The sequence below is a fragment of the Etheostoma spectabile genome, chromosome 10 (assembly GCF_008692095.1).
Source record: "Etheostoma spectabile isolate EspeVRDwgs_2016 chromosome 10, UIUC_Espe_1.0, whole genome shotgun sequence".
Classification (NCBI taxonomy): Eukaryota; Metazoa; Chordata; class Actinopteri; order Perciformes; family Percidae; genus Etheostoma; species Etheostoma spectabile.
In genome coordinates, this window is record NC_045742.1 from 4604656 (window position 1) to 4629989 (window position 25334).

Consider the following 25334-nt stretch of genomic DNA (forward strand, 5'->3'; position numbering starts at 1 on the left):
CAGTAGCAGTTAAAGGTGACCGAGATGGGCATATTATCACTTCTATCAACTCAAAGCTTCTCTTATCTGGAATACGGCAGCAGGACATGAGAACGGTGTTAAAAGTGACAGGGGACGTGTCCAACCATGTCCCCGATGGGGAATTTTGCCCTTGCATAATTTCAACTCTGCAACTCCAGTAAAATCCAAGAGACTTCTAATTGACTTTCACACCGCACGGAAATGAATGGAATAGAAATGAAGCAATTGGTGCATGTAGGAATGAATAAATCCAGACATGTCGTACTGTGCTGCATTTGAAACAGTCAGCAAAAAGTATCCATTATTTGTTTGGAAAGGAGCTAAAACCTGAGCCTGTTAAGGCAGAACCTCTGGGGCAGTAGCTCAGTCCATAGGGACTAAGGGCTTAGGGCTTATTATTATTATAATTGTTATTATCATCATTATTAACGAAAGAGGCCTGAGAGGCAGTTCTTCCCCAGAGGCCAAAGTCAGGGCAAAACACACTAATTAGAGCCACTGAGTTGCTCCCTGGGAACAACAGGGATTAAGTTCCTTGGGAGAGAGCAACTCAACCTTTCAGGGAGGGGAACAGGCCTTACTTTTGGAACAAGTGACATCCATCTAAAAAGGTGTAAAGGTTTTTGTGTCAGAAGCAGTCTTACTTTTTTTTTTAAAGAAAATTCTTGAAAGAGTACAGGTTGTTGGAGTACTCAGCAGTATACTTTAGTTTAATCAAGACACATTCTTTATTTACTGACAGTCCATGCAATGAACACGGCAGAGTTAGACTCCCGTTCCAAATAGAAAGTCTCAAGCGGAAACATTACAGTAGCTGCAGAGGTCAGCAGAAGCAGGCGACTCAGAGTTACACTGCACCAGCCCTCTGCTGTGAACTCTTTGAGCAGCTTTACTGTACCAAGGTATTAAGAACTGTCTTAGTCATGAGCAGCTGGGGTACAAAAGGGTAAAGAGAAAAAAAAATATTCTAGACTGGTTGCTGGAAATTTAATTGCAACAGGAGAAAGATTGAAAAGTGCAAAGCAAGAGAGAAGAGGAATAAAGAAAGTTTCCTTTCCAGAAAAAAGTGTATGTTTGAACGTGATCAAGTGTGTAGCCTTCCCTCAGTACTCATGAAACCTGTATAATGGTGTTCCTCAAGGATCCTTCCAGGGCTCTACTAATGTAGGCATTTCCCCAAAACCACCGACATGAAAAGATTCTTTGAGAACTTTCTTTCTTATGGTTCCTCAAAGTGTTATAAATTTCAGAGTCTGCTGTTACTGGCTCTGAGGTAAAGGATGCTTAATAGACAACAAATATTTTGGCAGGAAGTGCAAAATAAACTCTTTTCCCCAACCTTAGAGATGCCTCCAATGCTTGATCTATTGGTTAAGGCAGGGCGGAGACATTGAACAAAGACTTCTCTCCCTGCTTTAATTACTGCCCTCAAGATACCTTTGAGCAAGGCAACAAATCCCTGTCAACAACTTCAATGTCCGACTGATCAGCTGTCTGTGCTGATGTCTGAAAATCTTTTATCTAAGCAGGATGTAGCCGTAAAACAGTTCCGTCAGTCATTCTAAGCCAAAGTAATAGTTGAGATGGAAGCTGAATAGGACGTTTAAGGTTTATGCCTGTCATGCCCGGCTTCGTCAGGTTTATATCTCGGACCTGCTCCATCCATACAGTATTAACAGGTCCCTCAGCTCTAACCAGGGAGTACTGGTGGTCCCACGCACATGACCTTTCGCTTAAAGCGATGGCTCCAAACCTGTGGAACGCCCTTCCATTGTCTTGACTTCTGCCGTCTCTGTTAAAGCTTTTAAAAAGCAGCTGAAAACTCACTTGTTTAAATTTGCTTTTGACTTATGTTTGTAACTTTGAGTTTTAGGTTTTAATCTTTCAAATGATTTTTATTGGTGTTTCAATTCATTATTCCTTGCTTATTTTCTGTTGGATCCTACTGTATTTATACAATTTTTTTTCATGTGAAGCTCTTTGTGACCTTGTCTGTAAAAGGTGCTACAGCAGATAAACATATATATATATATATAATATATATATATATATATATATATATATATAATATATATATATATTATATATATATAATATATATATGGTGCAGGTAGAACTTTCAAAGTAGAATTGAATTTAAAGCCTCAGCTTCTATTGCTTCTGGCATTGTATGTTTTACGCTCTGAAGAGAATCTGTAACACATGAACACCAACAGAAAGCAGAAGGACAAATATTTGCAAGAACAAACATACATCAGGTCTGGATGTGAACAAAGCTCTGTTTTTCTTTACATCACATTTCTGTGTCTCTGATTGTCTTTAAGGAAGGCACTGCCTTGGGTGGCTTTGGAAGAAATGTTATTTAAGTTGTTGAAGCATGAAGCATCACGCTCACCCTTCAACGCTTCACCCACTTTCTGACGTTAGGAATTGAGCAATGGGTTATGATCTGGCCCTCTGGGGGATGGGTTTGTGATGGAAAACTTGAAAAACTGGGATCTTTATGAAAGTCTTTGGATGTGGTTTATCCAGGGACAGGGAAAGAACTTGTGCCTTTGTTAAACAGCATCTGAAATTTCCCTTCCCTCCGACATTGGAATTGGGGGTGCTGACTAACAACTCTTTTTAGAACTTTACTAAACAGATAAGTTTAACCCTCCTGTTGTCTTTGAGTCAAATTTGATCCCTTTAAAAATGTCTATCTGAAATATGGGTTCATTTTTAACCAATTTACCACAAAAAATGGATTGAATTCCTTACAACATTCTTTGCAAATACAGTTGATCACTTTCATTTCTGACTAAACTCATCTGTACGTTCCTCTGATCTTAACTATTAGTCAAAATAATTAATAATTTATTTATTTTTTAACTCAAATATTAGGTGAAAAAGGGACAAAAATGACATTTTTTTTGTCAGTTTTTGACTCGGGAGGACAACTCAAGGGTTAATGAAGTGGCCAGGCAGATATGCAGAGGTGGGAAAGTAGGCAAGCTTCTCTCTCAAGCGCTTGTTCTTCACCCCACCACCATCAGTTTTCATATAGACAACCAACACCATGAGTGACGTTTCGTAGAGGCCGTTGAACGGTGTGTACCATCATACCCAGTGTGCAATTTACCAGGGAAATTGCATTGGATTTCAACCTTTCTGGTCTACATGTTCCTGCCTCTGTTGAATTATTTTTTTTATCCCTGGTGGGGACAAAATGTACCCTACCTCCCTCAAAGTCATTGATGCTACTTCACCAATAGACCATTATATTACATACCTAAAATAGAAGTAAGTAAGCGCTGTACCATAAACAGTCTACAGTACCACAGAATGATCAAATCAGCTGTTGCTGGTTGTATTTAGCCACTACAGAGCTCTGGGACACCGACTACCAGCGGCAGTTGTTTGTCCCTCAATAGGTGACAGTGAGCTGGCTACAGACACGGCCAGACGGTGGCCCTTTCATGGGCCCTGGTAGTGGAGTTTAACTAGAAAAAATTAGCGTCATGTGGCGCTGACAGTTAAGTTTAGACACCAACACTACTGGTTAAGTCAAGGAAAAAGATTGTGGTTTAGATTAAAACATTCCCGAGGAACGACCGAGCGTTTCCTGGGTGAAAGTATTTTTGTTTTTGCCTCAAAGTGAACTCTGCTCTCCGGCTTGAAAGCAATGTGTTTTATGTTGACACCACATTGTGCTATTTAAATTTGAAATTTTTCTTCCATTAAAAACTGAAATTCATAAATAAGTGTTTTTTCGCATGGCTGGCCGAGTGTTACTACATCCATGGTATTGCAAGTGGAATTTCATTCTCGCATGTTTTATTTGGTTGTGCCTGATCCAAAAACTATTTTTTTTTTCACAAATCACACCCTGGTTACACCCATATTCATTACATCTCAAACTTTCCGATAAAAGACTTTTGCCATGACCACATTACCTTGCAATTGGCCCAAAAGCCTCATTACACTATTAAATGTCCTCCAATGAGAAAGAGACAGTGTATTGTGAGTGTTGGTCTTTACACCAGCGGGATTAATCTCATTTTCCCCACAAACAATCAACACCACCACTAACAGGGAAATTGGTTATGGTGATGATTGTGTTGGACTGATTTATGGTACAACATACTGCTCCTACAACACAGACCCAAAGTTTTCAGAGCATCTGGTGACAACTGAGTGAAAGGCTGATGAAGAAATCACTTCCAACTGTTTATGCATTTGAGAGGTGGGGGGGGGGGGGGGGGGGGGTGGTGCTGATTGTAGCTTCCAGTATCCTAAATCAAACTGATTGTATAAGAAAAGAGCAAACAAGACAATAACAGACTAGGATAGTAAATACATTTTTGCTGGTGCATTATTATTATCAGTATTATTATTGTTATTGTTATTATGAGGAATCTCTAAAAGGAAGCATCTGTTGCCTGCATCACTGGAAGAGAAAGAGCATGAACACAGAAGAGAACAATGAGAAATCATTGAATACATAATATTAAAAAAAAATGTAGAAAGGGAAAAGGACAAACACATTTTTAGCACATTTCCATTTTACGTACGTATGTTCTTTCCACTGGCAAATACTGTCACTGCATTCAACAGCGTTCAACGTATTTCCTGACCCAAAAAATCAAATGCTCTGTTGAGCTGTTGACAGAGCGTAACAGAAACACAACATGGCGTAAACATCAATGGAAAAAAAAATGTCTGCCTGCTTGTCTTGGGACTCGTGATGTGTCGTGCTTGTGATGGTGGCACCGTCTTTTCCCTTGTGTTGACTGTTTTGACTTTGTCAGTTTTCGAGGAAAAAGCCATGTCTTGCATTGTGACTGCCAAAAAACAGGTTCCATTTATTAGTTGTTCACTGATATGGAATTCAGCCATCATTCATTCACACCTGTGCTTTTCCGACTGGGACATGTCAACATGTCTGTTCTGTGAAAGCCCCGTTACCTTTTCCTCATCCGCGTCTCAGTTTTTCTTTTACTCAACAGACCTTAAAGCAAGTCAGGAGGTCACTGTGGTTGCTAAAACTCAAACCAAAAACACAAAAACATTGAATTGTAACTAAAAAAAACAAGCTGAAAACCGAAGGAATAAGACAGCTTGAAACATCACTTGATGTTATTGGTGTGCAGTGTGCAGAAAGTAAACTGTTGCCTCCGGAGTTTTTCGACTTTAAGAGGTTGGCTGACAGGCGACAACACAAGCTTGTGTATGCGACAGAGAACGAGAAAGAAAAGAGAGGGATGCCAAGAGAAAAGAACGGGAAATGGAGAATAAAACAGAGAAGACAAAGAAGAATCAAGTGAGAGAACGTAGAAAACAAGTGAACAGCTGCAGGAAAAAGCTTCTTATTCACCCACTGTCAGCTGTAGATGCTGAAAAGGGCTGAATGGAAATTAATTAAGACTAATAATACCAGAACCGCCACAAATAGGATGTTCCAACAAGAAGGCAGTCAGTGAGAAGGCTAACATACACAGAGACGTTTGGATTGAGAAAACAACACCGTTAAAACGGAGAGCTCTTAAACTATCGACAACGTTTCCTTTACGGGGTAGTTCCAGTGGATGACCCTCACCTTCCACTTTCTTTCTGTTGACATTCTATACTCCGGGTGACGCCAAAACATTCTCCCAGCTAGAACCGACAATCAAACTACTTTCGTGTGCAAATTCCACCAAAACAGTTAGCTTTCTGAGGCCATTTTGCAAAGGCACCGTACCTGTGTCCGGCACATAGCGTCGCCCAAGACGATTGTGATTTGTTTAAAGAAATGCCAATAAACCAGAGCACGTTATTCTCCCATCCCAGAATGCTGTGTGGACTAGCCAGACCCTCCTTTTCAATGCTGTGGAGGAGAGTCTGGCAATGCAAGACTAGAGAGAGCTAGACAAAGTGACTTTGGGAGAGAGAAAAATAGGTCCCATATTGTAAAAAGTGAGATTTCCATGCCTTTATCAAATATATATAGCAGGTTGAGGTGTTATATAAATACTGTGAAAGTATCAAAGTGCTCGATCCACCTAGGAATGCACACAGTCCATATTCAGAAACTGTAGAGTTGTGATGGCACATCTAAACTACAGTATTTAGAGGTAGAACGCTTTTTTCTATAGCCACTCTTAAAGAAACAGGCGCCAAAACGGATTATTTCAGACAGAGGGTGAATACAGGTGTATTCAGGCAGACAGTATGAGAGGGTTAGTTTGTGTTTTTACACAAATGTTTTTAAAACATGTACACATGTTCTAGTAGAAACCCAAAATACAATCTGAAAATGTGCATAATATGGGACCTTTAAATATAGTTTTTATACATTTTGTTTATTATTTTTATTTTTTTAAACAAATGGCATAGGCCTACTCTTTCTTAAAAGAAAAATGCAAATCTCAAATCCAAAAATCTACTGACTTTAAGACTTTAAGTTTCTAAATTCACTGGGTTTCTAAAGTCATTAATTGGATTGCCAGGAAAACTGGTCCAATCCCCACGTTAATCACACGCCAGTTGGTTTTGATAATTTGATTGCCGTTAAGTTTGAAACATTGCATACATGCTAATGTGGCTATGGCAAAATTGCATGGTTGATAACCTCTCACATTATTACAGATGGACAGTAGCAGTAGATATCAGTAATCATATGGTGCATTCATTTTTGGAATGATGTGACTTTACTGATAGACGTGTGAATAAAGTTAGAGACGAGTGCTGCAAAGAGGACAAGGATAGAGAAAGAGGAGATGAGTCAACAGCGAAATAAAATGAAATGATTATAACACAGCGGTTATGTGAAGGACTCAGTGATACAGTCACAAACGTAAGCGTAAAATGCATCACGGAAAGCTGTCGTATAGAGACAGAAAGAGAAATGGAGCGAGGGGGGGCTGGGTGACTGTAAAGACACAACAGGATGAAGACAGGGAAGCAGAGTCATTCAATATGGCTTCTTGCTTCAATACGGTGCCTGCATTAATTCTGCATTTCATTGTCTCCTTCAGGCTGCTTCTCTGCATGAGACTCAGCCCCCTCTCATATCATTTGTCCCCAAAAAGGTCCAAACATGCCGACATTGATTACATTTTTTGAAAAAGAAAGGGAGCAGATGCTGATGACTGACAGGATGGGGCTTACTGTTTGGACAGTGTAAGAACGTATTTCACTGTTTCCCCCAGTTTCCTAAAGCTAAAGCTGTAGTTGTATATTGTAATCACAGAGAGCCAGAGTGATGTGTGTCTTCTCTCCTAACACGTGGCCTAATTAGCTACATTTGATAGCCTGCACCTGGCTCCACCAGCACCAGGTGGATCAAATCAGTCGGATCAGCTGGCTAACCGCTAAAGACAAAAAAGAACTAGGTGATACAAGCCACTCTGTGTTGGGTTTAATCCTCACGTTGACCCGTCTTCCTACAGCAATGTTCTTTTTAACTACCCAATTGTAATTTCCCAAAATAACATGATTGATTCCACACAACACTCTTTGGCAAGTACAAATATCTACCTTCATTCATTTTGGGGTGTCTTTTTTTTTTATTATACTTTATTAATCCCACAAGGGGAAACTACACTTATTAAATTTTACACCATTTGAAAAACAAATTGAAGTGCTTTTGAAATAGTACTGAGTAAAAGTTGACATATTCCAGCCTGTGATTATCCATCAACATCCATTCCTTAAATTGAATATAAAAAAATTCTAATTTCTGCTTTTCTAACATAAACATTAGGTATAATTTCCTAGAAATGAGGTTTACTGACCATAAATTCCAAAAATAACTGTAAAACTAAAGTTAATAAGTTTTATAAGTTAGTCTTCTCTAAGACCAAGAGACTGGATCACATCACTCCAGTTCTGAAGTCTTTACACTGGCTCCCTGTGTCTCAAAGAATTGATTTCAAAGTACTCTTGCTAGTTTATAAATCCCTTAACGGTTTAGGTCCAAAATACATTTCTGATCTGCTACTACACTATGACCCCCCCAGACCTCTCAGGTCATCTGGGACAGGTCTACTTTCTGTCCCAGAGTCAGAACTAAACAGGGTGAAGCAGCTTTCAGTTTCTATGCTCCTCATATCTGGAACAAACTCCCAGAAACCTGCAGGTCCGCTGCTACTCTCAGTTCTTTTAAATCAAGGCTGAAGACCTTTCTTTTTGATGCTGCCTTTCTTTAAATTAATGCTCATTTCTTTCTTATGCTGCACTGTAACTTTTATTCTTGTGTTTTATGTGTCCTAATGTTTCTATTTTGTTTTTAACTGTCTATTCATGTGTCTTATTGATTTTTAATGCTTATGACTTTTAAATGTTTTTACTTGTGTTTTATCTGTTTTAATGATTTTGTGTAAAGCACTTTGAACTGCCCTGTTGCTGAAATGTGCTCTACAAATAAAGCTGCCTTGCCTTGCCTTGCCTAGTGTTACAGAGTGTTCAAAGTTTAAAAAAAAGTGACAAACATTAAAAAAAGCATCAAAATTGTTGAAAAAAGGGACAAAAACATAAGAAAAAATTATAATTACATTGATAAAAAGCATCATGCTTTTTATCAATGTTTTTAATGTTTGTTTAAATTTGAATTTAAATTGTGTTGATTTTCAATCGATTTCAACGAACTTCTTTTTACTATTTATACATAGCATCTTTCATGCAAGCATGCAGCCCCAAAGTGCTTTACAGAGCAAAGGTAAAACACACACGAGAAATGAAAACAGAAATAATGAATAAAAAAATGAAATAAAAAAAGACTAAAAGTTACAAGATGATACAATGTAAAAAAAAAAAAAAAAAAACAGAATTAAATGAACACCAGCTTTAAAAAATGATTCAAACACTTATGAAATAGTGCTGTAACATTACTCCAGACACACAGATAATAATACTATATTCTGTATTTTTTTCCCCCGACCTTCTTAAAATTGAGCTGTCACCCTGATAAACTCTAATGTTCTCACTTGTTAATGGAGCAGAGTATTAGTTCAGGCAGCACACTGCGGTCGCAGAGTACACGCATCAGCTGATTATCATCAGCTGTTTGTTTGTGTCTGAGTAGTACTGCAGAAAGGCCAGTTGTCGTTTTAATGATCCGACTTATTTGTTTCTGAATATTCAATATTAACACAATTCATTTTTAAACGAATCTGTTTGTTCATTAGTGGTTTTAAAGTAATGGAGGATGTCTGAACTTAAGTAGGCAGTAAGGAGGATTTCAACCTTCTCTCGTGGTTTAGGTGAAGACTAAATCAAATGTTCCGCAGCAGCGTGTGAACGTTGAATACAACAACATACTTTGGGTTTGGCTGTTCTCAGAAACCAGCTTCCATATAAATAATGTCTGAATAAAAATGTCAGAAATAAACAGAGAGACATATTTTGCAGATCAAAAGGAAACGGGGACCATTTAAAGTGCCCATGGTCAGGACACGCTGCCATTCAACCGCGCTACGTCTGCTTCTAATCTTCCCCAGGTTAATGTTGTGTGTGTGTGTTTGTGCGCGCGTGTGTGTGTGTGTGAGTGCATACTAGGCTTTTGTGCACGTGTGTTTTTTTTTGTGTATGGACATTTATATTCAGACAATGCAAGAATTCATACTTGTGCTGGAATCCATTTGCAACCTTTCAACACGTCTATTTTGGCAATTCAAATAGAATGGGCCTCTTGACCTTTTCTAATGCCACAGCACATGCAGACCACACACAGCACACACAGCCTCCTCCAAATTACTGCTGGCTGCGAAATGCCACGCACCGCGAGAAGGTAATGAGGTAGGACCATAGCAGGGGAGGCAGCAAAACATCAACAGTGCCTGACAATAGGCATGAACTGGATTAGCTTTAATACTGCTGCAGCGCGTTGAGTCAACCATCTGAGGATGAGCAAAGGTCCGGTCCTCTGGAGAGGATATGTTTGGGAGTTAGAGGATTAATATACAATCAAATTATTAAACAAGCATTCTTATGAATAATCAAGTATTTGGATAAGAGTGTTAAAGCTGAATTAATGGTCTCTTTAACCCTCGTGTTGACTTCACGCCAACCTGCAAAGTGTTGTTTTTCCAAATCAAAATTTCAAATTTTTTTGTTCATTTTTTGTCTTTTTTTTTGTCACTTTTCAATGTTTGACTTTTTCTGAGCCTTTTTTTTTTTTTTTTTCACGTTTGTCACTTTTTCACATTTGTCACTTTTTTTTTTTTTACATTTGTTCACACTTTAGTCACTTTTGTTGACATTTGTCTTTTATTGACATTTTTTGTCACACGCAAGTTATTTTATCAATGGTTTTTTGTCTCCAAATGCTATTAAATTGACCAAAAACACCCACATTCAATGAAAGTAGTTAACTTCTTATTTATTTAATTTGTGAGGACCGTTGTAGGGAACCATCCACGTTACTTTTTGGGAAAATTAGTTTGAAAGAAACGCACATTTCTGATATAGAAACTTTTTGAAAAGGGGTCGAATTTGACCCAAAGACACCAGGAGGGTTAAGCACTTTGGTACGTAGAACTCAAAAAAGCAGTTGGGCGTTGGATTGGTGTCCGTCAACTCTTGAGACACATATGAGCCTTTAAAGCTGCTAGATCTTACACTTTCTTCACCAGCTAGTTTCTAAAAAACAAAACAAAAACAGAAAATGCTTTGTGGGTTTATTAGAGCTTGTTAGTTGAAAGTAGCAGCCTGCTGCTGCTGTGTATTCGGGTTGACGAGAGTGCTGACACTGAACCATTAAGTGAATGTGCCTTAAAAGCAAGTAAAGCAGAAGAGGCAGAAGAGAGTGGACACATCTCTGCTATTTGGAGTGACTTATGTACCATTTTAAGCCTCCACTTACGTTGGTGTTTTCACTTACGCCGCCTGATTAGACCTCGTCTCAAGGCTGTGGTGGAGTGTACAGACGGGAATTGACTGACAGGTCCTTTGCTCTCCTCTTAGTTTGTTGGATTTGTTGAGGTGAGACAATTTACACTGTTACCACTTGTAATAGGCCACAGAGTTTTAAGCAAAGTTCCACCCAACTTCATCACTTAATGACTAGAAGTCTAAGTGGTTTTTTTTAAATAGTTTGAGTTAAAATGAGAGAAATTACCTAATGAGGTTTGTTTAAATGATCTAGTACTGGCTCCCTTGTAGAAAAAAACACTAACAGTTCAATAGGAAATGGCAAAGCAAGGCGAGCTTATATGTATAGCACAATTCATACACACATCACATTCACAGCCCCACAGCATGAAAACATGAATATTCTAAACAAATAATTGTATTATTGCCCTTGCATGCAAACACAAAATCATAAACACACTAAAGCATGACATGGATGCACACACACACACACACACACACACACACACACACACACACACACACACACCACACACACACACACACACACACACACACATCTGTAAGAAGTGCAATGGCACACAGAAGCACAAACACAGACACACCAGGGTGGAGGTCTGAGTGGCTCGCATGGTTGACTTCATCTGTTTCCTATCACACTGGAACAGGTCTGAGCAATCAGTATGTGTGTGCGCGCACACACACAAACACACACACAAACACACACACAAACACAGTCATTGACCAGGGCAGGTACAATTGCAGATGTAGAGGATGTGTTACAGTGAGCAATGCAGCATTTGCCATTTGAGCTTGTAATACCCATCTCTCTTTCTCTTCCTCTCTTTCTCTTTTGGGACACCGAGTCTGTTTATTATCCTCTAGTTCCTTCTTCTGTTTCCTGCCCTTCTTCTTCTACTTCTTTCATCTCTTTTTGCTTATTTTTTTCCCTTTTTTTCTTCACGGTCTTAAACATTTCTTCAATGCCATCTCTCTCTTCCTCTTTTCCTATTCTTGCCCAGCTCTGCATCCTCTCTTTTCACGCTCCATCTCTCTCGCTCCCCCTCCCTCTGCTCATTATTTCTCTATGATCCGTGCGATTCCATTTATGCTTTTTAGAGCCAGCTTCGTCTGAGCCATATCGCTGCACAACAGCATGCTGTTTCCTGCTGCAGTGTTTGATATCAGGCTTACACACACACACACACACACACACACACACACACACACCATACATACACATACATATATATATATATATATATATATTAATATATATATATATATATATATATATATATATAACACACACACACAAACAAATTTAGAGCAGATGTGTTTTAGTTTTTTATCATTGAGTATGTTATAAATTAAGTTAGGGAGAAACATGAATTTAAAAAGTACTTATTCAAAATAATCCTGTTTTACAAGTCCAGGCTGCTTGGTTTTTGGCATCAAAGAGAGAAATATAGCAAGCAGGGCAAAACACATAAAGAGAGTGTAAAAAAAGGGGGGGGGGGGAGTGAAAGTGGACAAAAGAAGAGACAGATCTGGGTCAGAAGGACTGAAAGAAAGGGGTCGTTGAATTTAAATGTTCTCTAAAGATTCACAAACACATGTCTGAATATGTAATAGTGCCATTTCCCCACTTGGGAATAGTTCTTCCAACTTTGATGTGTTTAAAAACTTGAAGTTATTTCGTTTTAGTCTTGTATTTAATTGCTTTGAGCATTTAAACAATTATTTATTTCAAGTTGGAAGCGTTATGTTAGTGACTTTGTCAGGGATTGGTTGCTGCACCCACCAGAATATTTGTTATACCACTAAAAGATGGCTGTACTCGACTGGTTGTCGGAGACAACCTTTCTAACTAATCTAGGTCACTCTACATGCAACATGTTCATTTATAAAATTTCTTACTATCAACTCAACTTCAGTCCACCATGTTTCTGTGTAATATGACGTCAACTTGGCAAGTTGTGTAGCAAAATCTTCACCAACATTCCGAGTTGTTCCGATTTGAGGTTTGAGTCAGGAATTAATTTGTTAGGTTATTCCAACGCCCCATGAATGCAGCAAAACACTCACTTTCTGGCCTAAAGCGTAACTCTCGCCAAATGCAACCTAGGGTGTTTTTGTGAATGGACCAGAGTCAAACTTTCATTTAAACGTATAATTACAATGGAATCGCCACTTTTAAGATTCACCACATTTTTGTTTTTGGTCAAATGGCCTTTTGAATGGGAGTGCTAAGGGCGCTTATATGATAGCATCAAAATCAACATATTTAAAAAACTAAGAAGGTTTGACACAACGTGAAGTATCACCAGGGGCTCTACGCATGAACTTGAGCATTGAGAACCTTGTTTGTGTACACAGAGTTTATAAAAAAGAAGGTTTTGACAACTCAGCAGTTGGTTTTTCCGCTCGCCGCCATCTTGCCAGTCAAAAATTGTCGACCTCCAAATGCGAATGAACAGACTCCAAAAGGAGGAAATGCAATTCTTATATGAGGCTCCTTTTTCAACTAGAAGGTCAATATTGTTTTTCACTAACGACAAAACAAGAAATGATCCGTACATTTATATGGAACTAAGCTTTAGGAGCTTTTCATCTTTACTCTCCTCCCTGTTACGTTGCATTCGGAGACCGACTATTTTTGACTGGCAAGATGGCGGCGACCGGAAAAACCAACTGCTAAAGTGAGTTGTTAAAATCTTTTTTAGAAAACACTGTGTACACAAAAATGTTCTCAATGCTAGAGTCCATGTGTAAAGCCCCTGGTGATACTTTGAGCAAAGTTTCATGTTGTGTCGAGCCTTCTTAGTGTTTTAAAAATAGAGATTTTGATGCGATCATAGTAGCGCTCCAAGTCAAAAGGCCATTTGACCAAAAACCAGAATATGGTAAATCCTAAAAGTGGCCTTTCCATCCTATTAATGCAATTAAACCTGTTTGACTTGTGTACATTCACAAAAACACCCTAGGTTGCATTTTGGTGAGAGTAATGCTTCAAAAAATGGCCCGTAGTTTTTTGTCAATATCTGGGGGTTTTTGCCTTTTCTTTAATTTGAACTACAGCTTCTATGACCTACGAACCACAGAAGTTGTCCACACTCTCTCGTAGGACTAATAAAAATGTCACGGGGGGGACAATTGATGGGCCACAAAAGCTGAGACACTGAATGTCCCATCTGCAGCAGCCAAGGCCATCTGACAATTCACTGACTAACAGTCCTAAGAAGAGGAAATTAGTCTCAGGCCTTTAGGTGGACTGTGATAATGCCAGGACAGTTATTGTCCTCTTGTTATGCTTTACTCAATTTTCAGATATCAGATGAGCTTTAGAAATGGAGACATCAATGGGGAGAATTGCTGATTTAAAAAAAGGATAACAGGTTGAAAGGTGGTTGTTAAAGGAGAAAAATAATACTAGAAATTAAGATGATGGAACAGAGAGAGTTTAAAGAAGGGATACAGACATGAAGTTAACAAAATGAGGCAGAGAGAGTCAATGAGAGAGGGATCGAAAGCAAGACAGAGACATGAGCGGAAAGCTAGTGAGACATTTGATTGTTGAAAATGTTTTAGTGCTTAATTGTTGGTATTTATCATTTTTGCAAATGCATACTTGGCAGCAAGCGCCTTCTTGTCTTGCCAAAAGAGCTCATTAAAAAAGGAAACCAGGGACAGAAATAGAGGGACTGAGGCCACATGTACACAGGCATTTTTAAACCTGGCCAAAATAGTGCTGGCAACAGACTTTCTTGCAGGACTTTTGTGGAACAGAGGCTGCGGAAGTCACTGCTACATAATCCAACTCTACCACGCCACTGTTTGTATCTCTGGGAAGTGAAATCTAAAAACACAAACAATTACCACTTATCGTAATAGGCATCAACAAAGACAATGAAACAGAGATCTTTGGGATTATACCTTACATTTTCCTATCTATAACTTTTTATAATTTCCAACTTTTCTTTTATTCTCGACGGTCCTTACCAAAAAAAACGACCATATTGGTTAACTGTGCTAGCAGCTTAACAACCCATATTTACATATCTTCTTAGGCGGCAACCCTAGTTGCCATAGTAACTACCACAGGAGCAGACCAGGAAGTAACGCAACGTAAGGAGGAAGGTTTGGCTGGTGAATGGGTCAAACAAACATAAGACTGTAACCCTACCTATCTGGTCACAGCTGGTCACATCATGGCGGATGGTGATGATCAGGGCACTGCAGCTCCTGGATTCAAACTCAGGCCTCGATTAAAACCTACAATCTACAGGACTGTTGATGGCCATTTTATTGTTGAGGATGAGTTTTTTAAATTTTCTCGCATTTGGAAAATTATTGACTCAGGATGAGCTTGTCCTTTTAGCTGCCAAACACATTTGTTTCCCGGCGTGGATCGAGACTTCCAAAAAAGCGTTTTTTTTGAACTTTTTTCCTGAAACCAAACACGGTGCGTGATCCTAAAGGCAGCCAGAAGGATACTATATATCAAAAGTTCTAAGAGTGTTAAACGAGTGTGGAGAAAACATCCCCGTTTTGTCTCCCACTACTTGGACTATTTAAACTGCCTGTGACGTTTAAAAATCGGATGTGTCTAACCTGCTGAGCAAGATGGAGCGTTTGTACAGTGAGGTCTGCACTCTGAACATGCGGTTAAACTTCGGGCTGATATCTGCGGGACTTGATTTCTGTGACTGCACCATAGACAGCAGAATCGCTGAAAATGAGCTGCGGTTGGAGCCGACTCGAGGCCTGGCTGTTACGATGCCGCTGGACTTGCTTGCGGTTTTGATAACGCGGCAACGGTCAATGGTGAGGTGCCGCTGTGGATGCGACGCCGCCGGTCTCTCCGCACCTACATAAAGGCTATGAGTTCTTTTGAAAAACCTGTTGAGCTGTGGCAAAATTGCCGAAGTGGAGCCTTGTTTTTAAACAGGCCGACTCAGAGAATGAGCTGGGGTCAGTCTGCCTCGTCAAAACAGCGTGATAGAATACCTTCAGAGGATGTCAAGCCGATCGTTGGCACCGCGGCAAAAGGGAATATAAAGGTGGTTCGAACGAAGTTGGTAATGTTTTGCTACCAAATTCTCACCAAGACCTTGAAGCTGAGACACTATCTGGTACTTATCTGAAAAACCTCCCGGGTAGTCAACTGTCAGCGTATTGTCACCAGACCCACAGATACAGCCGTTTAAGGTATGGGCTGAGTGAAACAATGTTTGGGGAGTTGTATAAAACCTAATTGTGGCCTGAAGGATCTGTGGTGAGGCGATATTTTTGCCACCGAAAAGGGGGGGTGATGGGGCTAGAACAGCTAGACCTTTTTGCTGGGATAGTCCACAGAATGCGGATGCTACTGCATTGCCCAACTAAACTGTAGCTATGGGGGTTTGGGTTTCATACAACTGCCGCGGCCTACGCTTGGAAATAGTGCTGGAGACAGAAGCCGGCGTATAGTGGTGGATAACCTGCTGCAGGACTGTGAAATTTTATGTTTACAAGAGACTTTTTTATCAAACGGGTTTGGGGAAACTGAAATCTTTTGTGAAGGTTCCATGGGGGCCCGGGGAGTCCACTACAGACCTATCTAGGAATAGTAAGAGGACGGATAGCAGAGGCGTGGCTATCCTCTGGCATGAAAACTGGACTCTGTGATTAGTGTCATCAGTTGAAGTTGACCTGTGTATTGCTGTCCAGATATCTTTAACATAAAATGTTTACTATCCTGAATTTATACACACCATATTAGTCACATCAAAATGAAGATGAATACTTAATAGACTGGCTTTTATTAACTCTTTTATTTCTGATAACTAATCCAGTAGTGTTTATGTGGTTGGAGATATGAATGCTGATATTTCAGACAAAATTTGTTATTTGCTAGGGATATGCACAGTTCTGTGATGATAAAAATTTATTTATCCAGCCAATGCTCTTACCTGCAGATAGTACTCTTATAAATGAGGCCTGGCACACTACTCATGGCTTGACCACTGCATCATACCTCTGATGCCCATTCTAGCCTAAGTTCAATAGAGATTGTTATAGGCGTCCATGTCTGATCACATTCCTTTTATTATGTCCTTGCTGTGCTAGCCTTTCCCAAGATTTCTCAGGGGGCTAATGGGGCCCGTAAGGCTAACCTGGATTGGGCTAGGTAACTAATGACCACTGTGCTCATACTGCCGTAGTCTGATGTACTTTTGAGCATATATATCTGCCCAAGGATGCTGTTTTTGTGTTTCTGATGTAAAATTTTAACATTAGTTTCCACCGTGATGACCTTTGTACTATGTATGAACGTATTGTGGGTTCTGTGTATGAGGCCAGCAGGCCCTTATTTATCTATCCTTATAAGAAAGACATCAAGCCAGGTGGAATAGATATTACAGTTCACCATGCTGAGCGAAGGTTGCATTTGAGGCCTGGTTCAGGCAGGCAGGCCGAGAGAGGGGGCCCGTCTTGGAACCAAAAAGCGTACTATGCAAGTTATAAATTGCACTACTTATGTCAAAAAATACGAGAAAGAAATTAGGGCGGCTCTATGGCTGAAAAGCCCTATGTTATGTTAATGGCTTTTGGAAGGAGGAGAGCTCTGAACAGGGACAGTACTCATTACCAGCAACGTAGAGGCGTCTCTGGGCTGATAAAATAGCAGAGTTTGAGGCAACATTACTTTTTACCTATTAATTGTGTTAAAAGTGACCGTATGAAGTTGGCCATGTCGTCTATGGTGAAAAAATTGGAATTACGCCAATGAGATTCATCTAGCTTTTAACCGTTAGCTGATAAAACAGCTAGCGATCAATCATATTACTTTCGACACCTGAAATGGGCCAGCCCGAGGGTTGCAGTTCTTCTTTCCCTTTGTTTTACTGGTTTTATTCTCTGGGGTGTTACCAGACTCTCTGTTGTCCATTACTTTGGTGCCTGTCATTAAGGACAAAGCAGGAAAGGTGGGGAGGTGGGCCCAAATTTAGACCTATTGCTTAATCTATGTAATATCAAAAGTCCTGGAAAAAATTTTATTAGATAGGTTTTTGTGTTTATTTTTTATAGTTCAGTAACCGTTGGTTTCAAGGCCGCATGGTACTGATCTATGTATCTATGCACTTAAGGAAATAGGTAGGGGAACCTACAGAAACAAAATCCTCTGTTTTATTGGTTTTTATTGATGCCTCCAAGGCTTTTGACCGAGTTAAACACCACAAGCTGTTTTTAAAACTGACCAAAGAGAGTAAACCCAAAAGGTATAATCGGATCCTGCTTTTTGGTATTCCAAACAGAGCATACAGATCAAATGGGGGGGTGTCTTCTCTATCCGTTTGGTGTTGGTAATGGCTTTCCCTCAGGGGGGATATTATCTCCGGCCCTTTTTAATATTTACATGGATGACCTTCTGACCCGCTGAGACAGTGTAAGACAGGATGCATGATGGTAACATACTAGTGAACCATCTCATGTATTCAGATGACTTGGCTGTTGTCTCTCCTAGCATTTCAGGTTTCAAGGCTGTTAAATATATGTTCCAAATATGGGGTTAATATGACGTTAAATATAATGCAAAAGAGTCTGGTTATGTTTTTGTAGAGTAAAAGGATAAGGACCTAAACTTTCCATCTTTCCATCTTGCGGGCATGTGCTTACTGTTGGGTGCAAAATTAAATATTTAGGTCACATCATAACAGATCAAATGTCAGATGATGAGGACATGTATAGGCAGCGTTGCATGTTATATATGCAGGCTAACATACTTGCCAGGAAGTTTTCCTGGTGTTCTGTTACTGTCAAGACAAAACTCTTTAAAGCATATTGTACTACTTTTTACACTGCCCCCATGTGGGTCAAGTTTAAAAAGGCAAGCTACAATAAGCTGCGGGTCGCTTATAATGACTGTTTGCGTATTCTACTAGGGAAACCCAGGTGGTGTAGTGCAAGTGACTTGTTTTGTCAAGCAGGAGTTATTACTTTCTCTGCTTTACTGAGGAATTTGATGTATAAATGGATCGGTCGCTTGAATTCTTCTTGTAACTCTGTCATTTTACATCTGATTGACCCAGGGTTCAGTGCTCTGCGATACCAGTCCCCCTTATGGGATTACTGGTATAGTTGTCTTATTTGATTGGTGTCTGTCTTGTGTATCTGTATGTTTCTCTGTTGTTGCTTTTGTATTTTTTATGGACCATGAGTCTAAATAATAAAGGCTATCTATCTATCTACCTACCACTTTGCTCCATAACCCTGCCAGTCAGAATACCATGAAGAGGGTGACCCGGGTCCCTTGTTATTTTCTGTGTCATATTTACCAGATGATCATCATATACCTGATCCACTGTGTTTAACTCTCCAACCATTTTCCCTGCCCTTTCAGTCACTCTATCAATCCTGGCCTTCTCAGTTAACCCAGCATCCCCCCCCCCCCACCCCACCCCACTACACAGTACCTCCAAACACTACATATGACTGACATAAAAAAACATTTTTACCACATCCATATTCACCTTAAAGGACTGCAACTTCCTCATACAGCAGACCCGTGGACTTAATATTTTCATCAGTGAGTCAACATGATCAGTTAGCCTGTCATTAAAAACAATGCCCAAATACTGAAAATCTGTTCACTCTTTTCATTTCTACACCTTTGATTTTCACTGCCTCAGCTGTGATCTTATTTCTCCTGTAATCTACGAGTAATTCTTTAGTTTTCTTAACGTTGAGTTCCAGGAAATGCGTATCACTCTAATCAACAAAGGCTTTTATCTCATTTTGATAGTAGCTATAGTCATCATTTTCAATCAACCCAATGAGCGCTGTGTTGTCAGCCTGTAGCGGTCCGTGCAACATAGGAAGATAGAAAAAGGGAGGGAGAGGGGGAATGAAATGCAGCAAAGGGTCGGACTCGCGGTAAGTACTGAGCCTTAGTACGTTGGGCGCACACTCAACCAAGTGAGATACCAGGGTGCCCCAGAAACCGACATTCTTTAAGCCAGCTGTCCATGAGGATTAGCCATGTTTTTTTTCTAACCATAACCACTTAGTTTTGTTACCCAGACTTAAATAGTTTTGTTCCACAACGTTAAATAGTACGGTCACATGTAAAAGTCAGGTTCTCACTGTGGTCACGTGCTTCAAACTGCCCCGATGCACCCATTTCTCAACGTCAAATAGAATAGACTTAATCACCCTATTCTGTCATTTAAGTATTATGGCTTCTTTTAACGAGTAAACCTTTATCTATTACTTTTCTTTCATCCACATTTTCATTAGTACTTTGTATTTGACAGTTAAGGGGCCATTCTTAAATCCAGATACAGCATATATGACACTTTCTTCTGTCTATATATATATATCGTGTTATCTGTTGCCACCCCTCATGGCATGGCTGTCTTGATTGGGTATCCATTTTGTATCGTTTGTCTGCAGGTACTATGCTATCTGCTGCCAGCCTCTGGTCTACCAGAACAAAATGACACCTATGCGAGTGGCTCTGATGATCGGTGGCTGCTGGGTTATTCCCACCTTCATCTCCTTCCTGCCCATCATGCAGGGCTGGAACAGCATTGGCATCGACCACCTGGTGAGTTCTGTGTGTGTGGTGTGTGTGTGTTGTGTGTGTGTGTGTGTGTGTGTGTGTGTGTGTGTGTGTGTGTGGTGTGTGTGTGTGTGTTGTGTGTGTGTGTGTGTGTGTGTGTGTGTGATAGAGAGTGAGAGTGAGGAAAGGATTCACTGAGTAGCCTGTGTTGCTTCCATATAGAGATGGAGCCCAAAAATATTTTACATCTCCATGGGAGATTTAAATTTCCTAAAGGAGCGCAAAAATGAGAAAATAAAACAAATAATGTTTTAAATAAACATAAAAAAACAATTAGTGTCCACATGTGTTGAAAATATTTTCTAGTCCTGAGGGACTTTGTATTGTTTACTAGACACAGGAAATGCTTCATGTGTTGCTATGGAAACAACATCAACATGTCTGACGCAGAAACAAACGTACCACTGACACTACGGAAATGGAGTCAAGCTGTTTTTTTATTTATTTGAATCTAAAAATGTAAAGTATTTAACAGTTGGGTCAGGGCTATGAGAGTCTTGTTTGTACAATGCGAGCTACAGAAAGAGGGATGAGAAGAAAGGATACAAGTCCAAGGTGCAGACCCCGCTTCCCCAACCTGAGGTCAGGATCAATCTGATAGGGAAACAAGTTGCTGTCATAAGACATAAGAAGTCATAAGAAAGAAAAAAATTGAGGTTGAATCTACACTCCTGGAAATGGCAAATTCACACAGAGTCCAGTTCTTGGTGTTTCTGAAGCTTTCATCCACATTTCACGGTCTTCCTCAGCGGATACAGTCTCTCTAATGCAAATGAATCCATTAGATGAAAAGAAATAAATTAAAATATGTTACACAAACGTTTTTTTCCTAAATGTAGCTCTTTTCTTGTTAACCACTGGAAACTATATATCGCGCCAGTATATCGGCGAGTGATCATTATATATGTATGAGAAGGGGTCAACAATATTGATTTGTGTCAAAGGATCATTAGCCATAAACATTAGGAACGACTGAGATGAAATACAAGCGGCTGCTACCTTCTCCAGATAATGTTGAGTACATGAAGCTTATGTTAGATCTTACAGAAAACCGAGTTAGTGTGTAGAGAGAGAGGTCCAAAGGTCCTTGTTATTGCGCTAAAAAGCTTGCACTTCTTCTCTAACATCAAGCTGTACACTAGTAACTAAAAAGGGTGCTTCTGTAATGCTTTATCCTGGTAGGTCAGACATAGTAAACAGGGGGTCCGGGACCCCTAAAGGGATCCTCAGAATCACTGCAGGGGGGCCTCCGAATTATTTACTATTTTTTTAAATAATAAAATGAATGAATCCAACATATTATTAGAAAAATATGCTGTACATCCCCACTGATGATAGGCTTACTGGCCCAATAGGTAACTTAGTCACTAAGGTAGCCATCCACAGATACAGTTCTTCCTAAGGATTTACTGTGCCACACATTCAGTTTACAGTATCAAATCATAACAAATGTCATCTCGAGACACTTTACAGATAGAATGGGTCTAGACCACATTCTATAATTTGCAAAGCCTCAACGATTCTAGTAATTGACAGTGTGACAGTGGGCGCGATCACAGAAGGCTTGTATCATGTGGACGCGCCGACAGTGTTTTTGTCATTACTTAGAATTCCTCATGGGGAGACATAAACTATGCACTTAAGCTTTATTAGCTTAGTAATTCAATGCAAAAAACGAAGGTCTAAAGGCTTTATGCAACCCTACACGTAATTGTTGGCCTAATATGTGAGTTCATTTGATGCAGTATATCTAGTAGGGGTCCCTGCTCCGTCTCTATTTCAGTTAAGTGGTCCTTGGCTTAAAAATGTGGAAGACCTCTTGTGTTAGGCAATATTTCTAAGTGTAAGTGCCTTCTAAGATTAAGTGCTGAGAAATGAAAAAGTATTCACACATGCTATCAACATGATGTGAAATTGCGAAAACATTGCATGGTTGACCATGTCAAAGTTGAAAGGACATTTGTTGTTCCTATTTGTGTAAGGAATGTTTCAGGAAATCAAGTCGTTGAAGATGAGATGAACAAAAAGCAATGTAAAGCTGGAAGAGCAGGAGAGAGACAGGCATACAGGTGTGCAGACAAAGACAACATGAGCATGTGAGAGAGAGAGAGAGAGAGAGAGAGAGAGAGAGAGAGAGAGAGAGAGAGAGAGGACTCCCCCAGCTACTATTATCCTCGCTCAGCCCTGTCTGCCTTTATCTGACAGCCAGCGAGAAGTTACTCTTGAGCTGAGTGTCACAGTAGGCTGGCTCGTTTTTGGCAGCATTGCGGCGGCGACACACACACACACACACACACACACACACACACACACACACACACACACACACACACACACACACACACACACACACACACACACACACATATATATGAAAAGTTTCCAGCACAACAGCAGTAGCGTGCAGCAGGGATGCGACGTCTCTCTTTGGGTCTAATTAGAGCTGTTGAATATTTGGAGTAGTCCATCAGTTCTGGCCCAAACTGCGGCTCCAAAGCTGAACAAAACAACCAGAAGTCGGAGGCTGTAGAGACACACGAACATGCCACTGTCTATTTGTAATGGTTTCTACTGTTTGAATGGCTTTGTGAGAAACACAGATTTGATCACACACTGTTAAAACATCCTGCGATCAATTTACCAAATTATCACCCAACCCTTTTTTGCCACCAAAATTGCCACGTTTGCTGCCAATTTCTAAACCTGCCAATTTGAGGGCCTTTTTTTTTTTTTTTTTGGGCAGAAGCTTTTTAATTAGCCTGTAATAAAATAGCATTATATAACGCTGTTGAATGTTGTCAGATCAAACCCATTAGTACGTTTTTTTTGTACTTGGAAAATGTATGTGAGAAGGGGTTGACCCTGGCCTTCATTGGCAATTACTTATTACATTTTTTGCAATTAAAATTAAATAGACCAAGAAAACAAAATCATTTTCACAGTCGATGTGGACACTTGTTCACGTAAAAGCTGAATTACTTAAAAAAACAACTCATTCCAGACATTGATTAGCATGAAGAAATCGTCAATATACCGAAAATTAGCATCCTCATTATAGGCATTTTATAAATTAAATTTAAATTGACTTAAATTAAACTCATAAAATAACATTTTTTTAGCCATCAGCACTTGGATGAAAAAGACTCATTCCTTATTACAGTTTTGATGTGTCTTACCATTGCTAAAGGGTTTAGCACTCCATTAACTTTAATAAGGTGTAAAGATGGTAGAAATCACCACTTCAAAGAGACTTGGAACAACGTTCATATGATTTTCCAGATTTTTTTATTTCATGGTGTCCTCGGCTCAAAACATTAATGGTGGAATGAGTGGCAAGAACTGCTTCCAACCTGTCCCCTTTGGCAAGACTTAAATGGAATAAATCCATATTTTATGGAAAAAAATATCATAACTGAGAAAGAACTCTGTCAACTGTACAAGCACAGATAAAAAAAAAAATCTATTATTGCCAATTTACACTTTTAATTTGTTTTTTTTTTTATCATTGTGTGCATCCAACATCAAATCTCATATTGAAGCACTGAAGACTTAACATGGCAGCCCATTCATAAAAAGAACTTACACATGAAAACGCAGAGATATGGATTGATCTTTGTATTATTCATCTCACAGCCCGGAGACATAGTTTGCCCACAATTATGGGATGATAGCGGATGAAAAATTGGGATGGGACTCAAGAGCTGTGTTCCCCGCTAACTGTGGAGATGTTCACCCTCATGTTGTCCTTGGGTCAAATTGACCTGTTTTCCTATAACTACCTAATTATAATTACCCATAATAACATGACTGATTCCACACAACGCTCTTTGGCAAATCTCTGCTCTTATTCAATTTTATAGCATTTGAAAAAAATATTTTTTAAGTGGTTTCGAAATAGAAATAAAATTAGTGTTAGTAGTATATAGAATAGTATTGAGTAAAAGTTGACATATTCCAGTCTGATTATCCATCAACGTCCATTCCTTTAATTTTAGTCTAAATAATTCCCAATTTCTGCTTTTCTAACTCAAACATTAGGTATTATGTCCTATAAATGAGGTTTATTGAGCATAAATTCCAAAAATAACTGTAAAACAAGAGTTAATAAGTTAGTGTTACGTCGTGTTGAAAACATTATAAAAAGTGATAAACATTGAAAAAAATATGTCAAAATTGTTGAAAAAGGGGACAAAAATGTAAGAAAAAGTATTAATTTTGACGGGAAGACAACACAAGGGTTAAGAGTGATGTTGTAAAGTCTGATGGTTTTTTGTAGCGTAGGCAGGTCAGAGCTGTCCAGTAGCTCAGGACTTACTTCAAAAACTATGTATTGTTCTCAATGTTCCACCACTTAGTTAATTAAATGTGTGTTCATGTGAGTTGAGTCATTTGTGCATTGCTGCATGAAACAGACCCACATCGTCAGACCTTCCTCAACAGCGCTGTGGAGGAGGGTCTGGCTAGTCCACACAGTATTTCAGGATGGGAAAAAAATTGTGCTCTGGTTTATTGGCATTTCTCTAAACCAATCACAATCGTCCTGGGCAGCGCTAAGATCCGGACGGAGCAATGCCGCCTGTGCCATACAGCCTCGGGAAGCAACTTGTTTGGGTGGAACATGTGTAAGTTTAAAAGTTGTTTTAGTCGTGCAACAGAAAACTCTGAATGGACAGATAGTCTAGTTAGCTGTTGTGATTTACCCTGCAGAGATCTCAGGAGCAGTTAACCATATTTTTGATACATCCATTGGAGTTTGAAATGCCAACATAAAGAAAGCTGAAGGCCGAAATGAGGGACACCCAGCGGAATTTACGGCGGCAACAGAGCAATCCCAGGAAGTGGAACGTCTATATCCTGGCTGCTAGCATAGACA

At 39.5% G+C, this 25334-nt stretch overlaps 1 protein-coding gene across 3 annotated transcripts in view; it reads left to right on the top strand.

Annotated features, from left to right (window-relative positions):
* The window catches only part of htr4 (5-hydroxytryptamine receptor 4), a 184897-nt gene that overhangs the window by 102683 nt on the left and 56880 nt on the right, over window positions 1–25334 (top strand). For all 3 annotated transcript variants that reach the window (XM_032527604.1, XM_032527602.1, XM_032527603.1), the window contains exon 5: window positions 20293–20446. In XM_032527604.1, the coding sequence (XP_032383495.1) occupies window positions 20293–20446 (154 nt within the window). The remainder of the gene's footprint in view (window positions 1–20292; window positions 20447–25334) is intronic.